General features: G+C 44.0%; 1 protein-coding gene across 3 annotated transcripts in view; it reads left to right on the forward strand.

Moving 5' to 3' along the window:
• Window positions 1-1,511, forward strand: part of MAP7D1 (MAP7 domain containing 1) — a 101,254-nt gene extending 99,743 nt beyond the window's left edge. For all 3 annotated transcript variants that reach the window (XM_088460892.1, XM_088460757.1, XM_088460808.1), the window contains exon 18: window positions 940-1,511. In XM_088460892.1, coding sequence (XP_088317018.1) covers window positions 940-950 — 11 coding nt within the window. In that variant the 3' untranslated portion in view covers window positions 951-1,511. The remainder of the gene's footprint in view (window positions 1-939) is intronic.
• The last annotated feature ends 10,573 nt before the right edge of the window (window positions 1,512-12,084 follow it).

Consider the following 12,084-nt stretch of genomic DNA (forward strand, 5'->3'; position numbering starts at 1 on the left):
AGTTCTTTTTTTTTTTTTATCAACATTGTTCCTAATATATCATAATATAAAAAAGTGTTTCATCTGGAACCATGGTCACCAGGGAGAGAGCATTTATCCGTGAGCTTTGCTAGCTTTTGGCGTTCTTCAGCCAGCCAGCACAGTAGTAGAGCTGTGATGTGTAGATGAAGCCGCCCCAGGAGCTAGCATAGTCTTGGTCCATGACTCTGAAGCCAAGGGCCTGATTCAGAGACTGAGCAATGCCAATGTTTTCACAAATAGACAATTTTTTTTTGCTAATTAGCATTCATATAGGTCACACTGCGTATGTGTCACGATGGTCTTGCAACTGCGGTCGCAGTGAGGATTTATTCGCAAAGTGATTGACATGTACTGTTTCTGGGCGGTAATGGGGACGAAGACTCGACTGCAAATGTGTTGTGACCATTTTGGTGGTGTCTCATACTGCGACCCCATTCGCAGTTGAGAATGCTCCACAGTTGAGTAAGACGTTCTTACTTTCGATAGCCTTTCTATGTAGCCATAAGGGTACTCAGAAGCTCCATGATCGACTGATGTACGCCGAATGGTTGCGCCCTTGTCTACAAGTGTTGGCCCTGAGATGATGCAAGTGAGTGTTTCAATACAGATCCTGGCAGCTGCACATTTGCATATTTTCGCACATCCGCTGCGTACGGGATTGCAGCTGTGACAGTCTCTGAATCAGGCCCTAAGTGCCCAGCTAGGTCAGCTTCCTCTATACATCACACTTCTCTACTACTGCTGTGTGGACTGGAGTTAACCTGCCCAGGAGCGAGCATGTCTCATATATGCCTTTTATTAGACGATAAACTCACAACTCTTCAGTGTTAGAAACCATTTTATTGCCCAAGGATTTTATCCTAATAGTAATCCTGTTGCATCGTTCAATATCTCATCTGTTCTTTGTTTTTTCCACAGAAGTCTTGTAACTATTTGTTACATTGTGTCTGAACAACTTCTGTTTCCTGCAAGTACTTGGGGATGTCAAAGACTTATGGAGGAAAGAACAGAAGCTCTTTGGGCAAATGTCCTCATTTTTTTTTAAATCTTTCTGCTGTTTTCATGAACCCACCATGATTTCAACTGGCTGTGGCATCATGAACTGATTGACAAAAGGAGTTGGAATGAAAATGTTACCCACAATGCATTGTGGATGCAACCAGGACAGATCTAACCAGTGCCACAATCTATACACCACTGATGAACACTGGATGCTTCTTAGTGTTATATTTTTTGTGTTTTTCTTTTTAACATGCACCTTATATTAAGAGGAAACTGACCAGGTTTAGTTCACAATGAAAAGACAGAAGGAAAAAAAAAATTAAATAAATAAAAAAAATAAAATAAAGTGGAATAACCCAGCCATGGCTGAAAGATGCGTGAACGAGCTTCCTGATGTTCTTAATTATGTAGCTATTTAATGAGAAGAGACTGTTGGGTACAATGCTGTATGTGAATTCTGTAAATAAAACCTCACAGTGTTACATCAACAGTTGAAACAAATTGCCTGTGTTATGCATGACAACGCTGAGCAAACTTTGTATGATTCATTTTTTTTCTCCCTTCAATTGTATTCCTAAAATAAGATGATTTGCACTTGGGCAGAGCAACTGGATCTCCTATGTATGCACCTTTTTACATGTTTATCCCACTCAGTCCTGCTGTCTGAGATGACTTCCAGCCCTTGTGGAATTTATTTTAATGTTTTGTTACTAATTCTATGTATATTTTTATAACCTCATTAGTAGATTATGACACTAAAATCTTTTCTTTACATCTGCTTTTAGAGACACTGATGAACTTGGTGAAGAGAGAGTGTTATGCAGAAATTGGCACTCAATTCAATACAACTTATTTATTTTGAGTCTCATCCCTATTTATACCCCTCTGTGCAATGGTTCCTTATTTTGCAGGATAGGTACTCAGGGCCAGGAGTGGGTAAAATGTCTATTGTGACCTACCCATCGGGCTGATTCTTATTGGCTTTCTGCGCTAAAGCCGATGCTGTCTCTGTCAGGTGTCACGTGCGACAGCAATAGCCAGTAAGAATTAGGTTAATTTCTTGGCTGAGACTGCAATCCCTATTACCGGGCACCTGCTGCGAGACATGTTACGTGAGTGGTCAGCCCGGCTCTTCCTGTCGTGGTGCTCCCTGCTCTTGGCACCTGATTCCTAATATATAGGTGCATCCCTGGTATATAGTCTGTATTTTTGTTCCCTGTTTCTCTTGTTTCCCGGTGTTCTTGCCCCTGTTTCTACATTCTACTCCTGTACGTGCCCTTATTGAAACGGTTTCCCCTGTCCTCTGTTTCTACTGTCTACCCGTCCTTTCCTGTTTCTAAAATCTTTCCCTGTTGGCCGTGTTTCTATGTACCCCCTAATAAGTTGTCTTTATATACAATGCAACAGTTTTTATTGTGTTTTTTTTCCAACACCCTAACCAATAGGCTCACATTGTAATGTGCGTGCACACCCTGGTTTTTTTTTTTTTTTTTACATTTTATTATTATTCCTAAGGGGCATAAGATGGGTACAGCAGGGTTTTTTTTCTTTCTTTATTATTATTTAAACAGCCGCCATCTGGTATTGTAGAGGTTTGTCTAACTTAAAGCCTAGTGCGTAGATTGGTGGGTTATAGACTGGGGGAAGGATAGATCACTTTGCTCTGTCTGAGTTACATCTGGCTAATATTTGATAAAAAATTGGTTTGAACACTTTTATATGAAAACGGGGACATCGGAGGGCTCTCCTGCCTCATTTTTTTTTTTTTTTTAGGGGCAATTGCTTCAGGAAAACAAATATCTCACGATTGGATATCAGATGACTAATTTTTTCATGTAAAATGGGCAGCGTCTTCTATAATATAAAACTCTGGACGACTTGTTGGAAGATATTTTGAACCAACCATAAACACAGGAAGGAATAAATATATCCATTTCCACAGCTTTTCATACCAAGTTGTAGCATTGCATTGTAATTACTGTAAAGGTGCCTATACACTTTCTGACAATGAAGGACTGAACAATTACGGTATTGTTATCATTCAGCCGTTCATTATACTACTGTGCAGTGCCCACACTGAACGATATGTCATTCAGTGCAGGCACCCTCCCTCATCCCCGAACATACTCAACCTGACAATATTGTCAAGGTGACTGTCATGTTTGGGCAATGAGCAATGCCGACAATGACCAGCAGGAGTGCGCATCACTGGTCGTTGCCGGCACTTTGCCACATGATTGCCACATGATTACTGCACGATTACTATGTCGTAATCGTTCAATTGTCCATTTATATCGGCAAGTGGATACGCGCCTTAAGATTGCTTCTCTCAATACAACCGATTAAGGGACTTCTCTGCCCACCATCTTGAATCACCAATTTTCTGTCATCTTAAACGTATTAATGTCTTTATTCTACGCATCCATTTGTGGGAAACTCTAACAAACGTTGCAGACGATTTAAAAATCCCAAAAAAGATTTTGCTTCAAGTACTTCACAACAATCGGTGATGGAGGAAGTGACTAGGACTATAGCAGCAGGTGTACATGAAATTGGGCTCTACTTGAGCATTATGTGCTTGGAAGGCTACATTTGAACTCATATTTGCAGCATTATCAATTATAAGCTATTTTTTGTAGTAAAGCCCAAGCACTTCAAAATTGGACATCCCTAGTTTACTGAATCTTCGACCTTCCTCATCTAATCGGGAACAATGACGAGTTGTTCTTGGACTTAAAAATATATGTGCAGGTTCCCCCTTTTCCAACATAGCGGTCAATGCAATTTGCTGCGAAAGGTGCAAGTTGCCGTTCCCATGGTGTAAAACCGCAGGCAACAGCACCTCATCTCGCACCACTCACGGATGGCTCTGAGCCGGAATTTGCAGAATTTTGCTCGGAACCCTATGGGGCGACGAGCACTTTTGTGTGAGTTCGGGCTGCCGTAAAGTGCGGCTATTGCTGCAATGACTTGCAGCTGCTATATCATTGGAACGAGTCCTGAATATGAAGCGTTCTTATTTGTATAACACAAGCATTCAATGCACTGTAAAGTGACTTTAAAAAACCGTTGTAACAGTTTAATCGTGTTTTGCATAAATGGGTTCCTGTTTAGCATTTGCGACAAATCGGACAAAATCATCGTCACTGTGCAATGTACACCATGGTTATAAACTAGGGATGGGCATCGGAAACCGATGGTTAGCAACCATTAATGTTTCCGATTTGATGGATGCACTTTTTCCATCGAATACCGGGAATTCGATGGTTGCAAGCCATCGGATGCAGCTTTCCGATGCCCATCTGATGGCTGGCTGCAGGGTAAAGCACACACCGCTGCTCTGCATAGCAGGTGAGCAGTGGGAGAATAGATGCCGTGCGCATGCTCACGGCATCTATTCTCTGTGTAGGGGGGAGTCTGTGGGCTGCCCAGCCTCTAAGAGTGCTGGACATGCCCCCACGGTTACATTAACGGGGTGCCGTTAGGTGGCTATATATACTAACTTTCATCTGCCATTTTAATGGTATGCAATCGGGAAGCCGACTGCCTCAGTACCGGCAGCCGGCTTCCCGACTGTCATATCCCGGCAAGGATGAAATGCCGGGCGTCTAGATGTAGACGCCCGGAGTCCGGCATCCCGATTGTAGTGCTGCCGGGCGCCGCGAGCGGACAGCCACGGGGGGGGGGGGGAGGGTTAGGTTTAGGGCTCCCGGGGGGGACTTAGGGTTAGGCACCCCCCTGGGAGGGTTAGGCTAGGGGGAGGGAGGGTTAGGGTTAGGCACTTGGGGGGGAAGTTAGGGTTAGGCACCCCTAAGGAGGGTTAGGGGGGTTAGGTTAATAGATACTCACCTATCCACGATCGGGATTTCCAGCGCTGTCGAGCTTCCGCTGCTCGGAACTCTGCTGATGTCGGGCTGCCGCTGCCGGGAATCGAACCAATTCCATTTTAATTGCACTTTGCAGCACTTACACCATGCCCTTACTGTACTTTGGCAGCATCTGCATACCTTTTCCATTTGTTTTGAAGAATGATCATTGTTTATTAACATTTTATTGCTTCTGTTATTATATATAAAGATATATACCTTAGCAGTATTACAATTACTTTCTGAGGATTCGTTTATTTACATCTTGATGGCAATGTCTGAAATGTGTAATGTCTGTACAGTCACTTAAAACTGAAACTGCATCTGAACAATATATAAAGCTTTAGCTTGTGCACCTGAAAGGTTACCAGGGTGACTAATATGGTCTCCATTTAGTTTTAGTTTTCCAAAAATGGAATGTTGTCACCACCTGTAGTAATACACAAAAAGTAGGCGGCTTCTAAGAACACATATCAGGGAGTGTATTTATAAACCACCTTTATTTAAGGCTCAAATATCCGTATATATAAACTTTCAAAAATATCAATAAAACTCCCGGGGGTATAAGAATAATCCTATACACACAGTATGCATTTAAATAAATAACATGTCTTCAAATGAAGCACAAAATTACAGTTAAAAAATAAACAATCACAGTAAAATATCTCTATTATTCTCAAATTGATGGATTGAACATCTGAGCTCTGATGCTTCAAAGAGCCAAGTGAAAATGACCCAGTTAGCAGCAATGTGCTGAATAACTGAGAAAAAGAATTTATATTTTCATGTAGCAATGAATTGAAAGCTGAATGGCCCAATAAAACTAAGTAGCTGGCAGTGTTCCACAGCAATTAGCAACAGTGTGTCCAATACTGAGAAAAAAAACAGCTGAACAGCAGTGAATTGAGAGCTGAGTGGCCCAATAAAACTAAGTAGCTGACATCGTTATCGTGCAATTGCCTGTCAAAATGGTCTAGTGGATGGGCAGCATTAGTCTCATCCTCGAATAACTATGAGTGAAGACGAGCCTGTTCTGCCCTGGACTGGAGCTGCAAAGAGGAGTGCACTGCATGGGGCACAGCCTTAACTCCACAAGCTTATATCACTGTCTATAGGTGTTCCTGATACACCAGTTGATTTAGCCTCACTATGAATGTGCTGTTGTCTACGTCCCCAGTTTTATCCCGTTTTTTTTTTTTTCTCCGCAGAAAACATTCATTTTACTGCAGCTCCTATGTGTTCCTGATAAATCCGTTCATCTGGTGGTAAATTTTAAATAATTGAATGTTACACTTAACTTGCAGTCTCTCATTGTACTCAATTATTGGATTGTAAAAACACAAAAGTATCTCCCGAATATCAGAAGGAGGGACCACAGCAAATATCTTCACTTCTAACATCACAGGGACGGGTTCCTTTTTCTGTTTTTTCTGTTTTTTTTTTTTTTTTTTTTTATACATTCCAGCAAATACTAATTTCTTATAGTAATAGCGGCTATAAGAAATTACAATCATTGGGTCTAAAACCTGAGAATTTATACATATTCCCTTATGTCACCTAATATTAAATTATCGAAGTTGGAAGTTTCTTTATCCTCTAAGTCAGGGATACTTGGGAAAGAAAAAATGCTTGATAACGATACAGGCAGACTCTGTGCAGTCACTGAGATCTGCAGGGTCGTGATGGTTGCTCCTATGGCCAGGCTGCAGAAGATGAAGCTTACTGCAGCTTCCTAGTCATTTGCGAGGCCAGGAAATCTGTGTCCACCAACTGGCCTCATCGCTCCTGGAAAATGGGGGCAACGTGCCCATTTCTGGGAACGTTAGCCAGCCATGCCCCTGTCTGCCCCCCAAACACCTCACCATGTCAATCATGCTGCAATTCGGGGGGGGAGTCTGCGCACGCACAGACCTCAAAACATCGGAGATGTACGCTAACCATCGAGTTAGCGTACATCTCTGAATCAGGCCCAGATTCAACAACAAAGACTGTACTGAATATGTGCTATAGTCTGTTTTTGCCTACTGCAAAAGACTCAGTATAGTAAATATAAAATACACTATTACCCTGCAATATAATAGATACAAAAAAAAAAAAAGTTTTTATTTCTTATTTCAACTTGATCTTTTGACTCAAAAGACTGCCTCCCATAGTTTTATATTAAATACTATTGGCGTTTTAGCTCTTAGTTCTAATTTATAATTCTATAAGAAAGCCACCACCAAAGAGAAAATGTCAGTTAACTTATACATTGCGTTATGATCAATATGTAGTGTTGTGTGTTTTCAATTGGCCATGGTGGGAGGTCTGACATTATGGTCCGTATTAAATCAAAGAAACACAAGCTTGCATTAAAGGCTTCTTTAACTTCCAGGAAAGTGACCGGTTTATTTACACCTGTCATAGCAGATAATGAGTCTCCTACTCTCCAAACTAAAAAATGAAAGTGAACGAACATAATCATTTACATCAAAAAATATTTCTTTACTTGTTTAGTAGACCTTTTTTTAATGAAAATGCATATAGTCAGGATAAATTGTGAACTTTAAATGTGCTTTACATATCCTTACCCAGGGGCATCTTTAGAGAGGAGGGGGCCCCCTCCTCTCTTCTCAGGAGCCGACTGATGTGGCTGGCCGGCCACTGGAGCATTAGTAGACTCTGGAGACTAGAGTGTGCCCGGAGTCTACTGCGCATGCGTAAAATGCCGGAAAAAATGGCAGCGGCGGCCATTTTTCTGGCTTTTTGTACAGTGCTGACACCCGGAGAGGTAAGTTTTTTTTTAAATAATATGGGTGCAGGGTGTTCGGTGCGGACCCCCCTGGACCCAGGGGCCCGTGTGCACCACACACCCTGCACCCGATACGCACCTGTACTTTAAACCCCGCTCCCGCGTCTGCTGCCTCCGGTCCACCCGGCTGCTCTTCTGTCTGTACTGTTGGAGAGACGTCATGACGTCTCTCCCATTGTGTACTGCACACACTACGGTAGTCGAAGTTCAGGAGTGAGCTCCAGCCTCCGCCTGGCGGTGCAGGAAGGGAGCCGGGGCCCGCTGGTAACAAAATCTCAGTGGGTGCCCGGCAAATGGAACCTGTTGGCTGGCCGCGGGGAGCAGCTCCCCCCGGTCGGCAGGCCACCTGACAAAACTCCGCGGCCCACCCCATATCTATATTTTGGCTACACAGCAGATCTCCCATCCCTTATAATACCCATTATTACACCCCTCAGACAGTGACTATATTCATTTTTAATGCAGTGCTCGCAAAATATGTGCTACAGCGTGAATTTATGTGACAAGCCAGTTGGGGACCCAGTTTTTAAAACAGGGCGGGTTCAGCAGCACACACTGTGTGTGCTGTGTCCGCAGCAGCCAATCACCGCCAGCAGCGTTTCCCCAACCAATCACCACCAGCAGCGTTTCCCCAACCAATCGCTGCCAGCAGTGATTGGTTTGGGAGATGCTGCCAGCAGTGATTAGTTTGAGAGATGCTGCCGGCAGTGATTGGTTGCTGTAAATATAGCACACACACAGCGCGCCCCGCAGACTCGCTATCAGCCTATCGCTGCCGGCAGCATCCATTAACCAATCACCGCTGGCAGCGTCTCATCCATCACTGCCACCGACTGGACCACCTCCCTGCCCGCCCTCGTACTTTGGTACTGGCAGATCCTCCTTGGCTGCAGCAACGCTGCCTGAGCTCCATTCCAGCTCTCCTATCACAACTTATAATTTATTTACTAAAATTATAATACAATCCAGGTAGTAAACAAAAAATGACACGTGTCCTATAAAGACAGAAAAAATTAATCAAGGACAAACCAGATAAATTCAAGTGTAAAGTAGAAGTGCTATTAGTCCTTGAAATGAAGTCCTCTCATAAAAGCGTCACAATTGTGTCTAGGAAGTACCAACCAAAGCAACAGGTAATGCCCCAGCTATCTACCCTTACCCCCTCCCTACCCCCAACACTGTCTGTCCCTAACCTCTTCCTTGCCCCCAGTACTGCTCCAGCTGCTATCTACCTTTGCCCCTCCCTACCCTCAGAAAAACTACTACTGCGTGGCATAATGTGTTATAAGGCATTACTACTGTGTGGTGTAACGTGAGTAAGAGGCACTACTTTGCAGTGTAATGTGACAGTACTGTGTGGTCACGCCCCTTCCCAGTTAGAATACCTGCCTTTGGGGGGGTCTGATGCACATGTGGGCTGCAGGATCCTGCTTGTGGAGCATATTATTATTGTGGGGGGGGTCGGGTGGAGCTTGGTGCACATGTGGGTCAGTACTATTCTTAAACCGCCCCCCTAAAAGTAAAGTCTAGATCCGCCACTGGGTGATGGTGAGAATAATGGAGAGGAGGCAGAGCAGGGACGTTATATGCTGAGACCAACAGTGCTGGACAATCAGGAATGTCATCAGCGGTCTAGGTGGGCTGTGTGCCATCTGCCACACCTGCTATATCACCCATCATGAATCCTGCTCAGTGACTTGACCAGGGGCGTATTTATAATGGGTGCAGGGCACACCCTGCACCCATAAGTAATTATACTTACCTCTCTGCCGATTCCCGAAGTGCTGCTCCGCAGCGCTGGACCAGCACTGTAGAGCAGCAAACACTGCCATTTTCCCGGAGACCCGCGCATGCGCTGTATATTCTGGCATGAAGCCAGAATCTACAGCGCTCAGTGCTACTGAGCCACCGTCAGAAAGGAGGGGGCCCATGTGGAGGCGGCACACGGGCCCCCTCCTCTCTTAAAACGCCCCTGGACGTGACATTACCTAATTACAGCTACAGATGGATTTGCATCAACATTAAAGGGTAAATAGTTATGCTAGAAGTCGTGTTTAAAATAATTCCATGGAGATAGAAGAGAAACATTTTCACTTAATATAACACTCCAAAAAGATTAAAAAAAAAAAAAGCTTGGGTGCTCATGTATTGCGGCTGCAAAGTCCTGACACAGTGTTCCAGTCACCTAGCAACAGGACCTGCCGCTGGAGAGAGCTGCCGCGGTGGTGGCAAATAACACCATGACTACTATTTGCTGAGTAACTCAAACAATGGGTCTCCTGCAGCTTTTATCAGGTTATGAAATTTAGGGATATATGTGCTGCATTGTTGTACTGGAGCTAATCTGTCTATTGTTGGTATACATATGGACCATAGATGCCGACATTCTGGGGTGTTTCGGCAGGAGGGCTTGCCTGCCTTTCTGGGGGGCCGGGAGTGTAGGCAAGTATGATATGGGCATGCTCTCTTTCCCTGTACCTCTTACCCTTACCCCTTCAGTCACCTCTCCATGAAAAATAGCAAGGAAGCAGCTGTGTTGCTGACAATGTTTATTACATGCTGTATACATGATCTACTTCAGTAAATATAAACAGAAAAACAATCAGTACACATCTTCTGGCCAACTCTGTATAGCCTGTATTTCAATTACCATGCCCTCTCTGATCTTACCTGTGTAAGAACACTCCATTACGGTGTTTCATTTGTAGGCGGAGCCATGTGATTGGCCACTGGCAGTGTTAACACTATATAATAAATATAAGGGGCTTAAATGTAAACTGCTCATTGAGGGCCTGATTCAGAGATTTATGCAATGCTGATCCTTACGTAGATTGAGCAATTTTTAGCCATTGCGCATGTGTGAAAGCCAGTGACATGCAGTCATTGGTTTGTGATTACGCACACACAGGGGATTCATTTGCAAAGTAACAGGTATTATTTATTATCAGTTATTTATATAGCGCACACATATTCTGCAGTGCTTTACAGAGAATATTTGGCCATTCACATCAGTCCCTGCCCCAGTGGAGCTTACAATCTATATTCCCTACCACATCTGCGCACACATACACACTAGGGGTAATTTGTGTTGAGAGCCAATTAACCTACCAGTATATATTTTTGGAGTGTGGGAGGAAACCGGTGCACCTGGAGGAAACCCACGCAAGCACAGGGAGAATATACAAACTCTGCACAGTTAGGGCCGTGGTGGGAATTGAACCCACAACCTCAGTGCTGTCAGGCAGTAATGCTAACCATTACACCATCTGTGCTGCCCACACCATCTGGGCTGCCCAGGTAGTCAGCGTTTCGGGGAGGTAATGGAAGGTGGCTAGGCAAACACAGGCGTATTGGGACAGTTTAAAGTCCGTTTCAGTGGGGTGCATAAATTAGCCAATGCGAACTCCTCTGCAGAATTCTTCTCCCAGACACATGAAACAACTATGAAAGTCTGCAAGGGAAGCAATACATACGGATCCAATCTGTGATGTGTTCTCCACAACCTGTGGTTCCTCCTGTCTTACTTGGAATCTATTGCTACCTGTGGCTTATATGTTAAGGGTCCATAGACCGTTGTGGCCACCCAGAGTCTGTGATGTACATGGGCATATATGGAGTATATGGAGGAAGCGCTTATTTGAAAGAAACTGGAGTACCCGTGTCGTTGCCTCTTACCGTAGAATATTGGGGATAGAACTCCATGCACTTCACTGACAGCAATAAGGTAATTCCATCCCAGGGAGATTCCCGAACACAGCACCCCCTGCTCATCTATTTACAATGTTTTTTTACACCAAATAATAAACCATATAACTGATTACATAAATGCACCATTTCTGGGTGTAGAAATATGGCAGCCAGGCATTCCGAGTGTGCAAAGATAGCATCGCCATGAGACATTATCCTCAGAAGATAAAGATGACAGAGATAGAGAATGAGGTGCAGTGGAGAAAAGTGAGAGAGGAGGCAGGAATGGGGATGAGAGAGAATGGGGAGAGAGTGAAAGAGGAGAAGAGAGAGAGAAGGGGAAGGAGCGATAGAAAGAGAAAAGGGGGAAGGAGGAGAGAGAGCACAAAATGGTTAAGGACAAGAGGAGAAAGAAGAAATAAGGAGTAGGTTGTGAGGAAGAGAGAAAGGGGTAAGGAGTAAAGGGTGAGAGAAGAGGGGAAGGATAGCGTGGATAGACAGAAGACGGATGAAGAGGGGTAAAGGGAGAGATGAAAGAGGGAGGAGACAGAAGATAGGGAAGGAAGGGGAGAGAGGGGGATAGAGAAAAAGGGAGAGAGAAGGGGAAGAGATAGAGAAAGGGAACGTGAGGGAGAGAGAAGGGGCAGGAAAGGAGGTTGAAGGAGAAGGGAAGAATGTAATCGTAAGCACATTGGCATGTAATGACAGTTGGGTGAA

Source organism: Taudactylus pleione, unplaced genomic scaffold (genome assembly GCF_031769625.1).
Source record: "Taudactylus pleione unplaced genomic scaffold, aTauple2 ptg000007l, whole genome shotgun sequence".
In the NCBI taxonomy this organism is placed as follows: domain Eukaryota; kingdom Metazoa; phylum Chordata; class Amphibia; order Anura; family Myobatrachidae; genus Taudactylus; species Taudactylus pleione.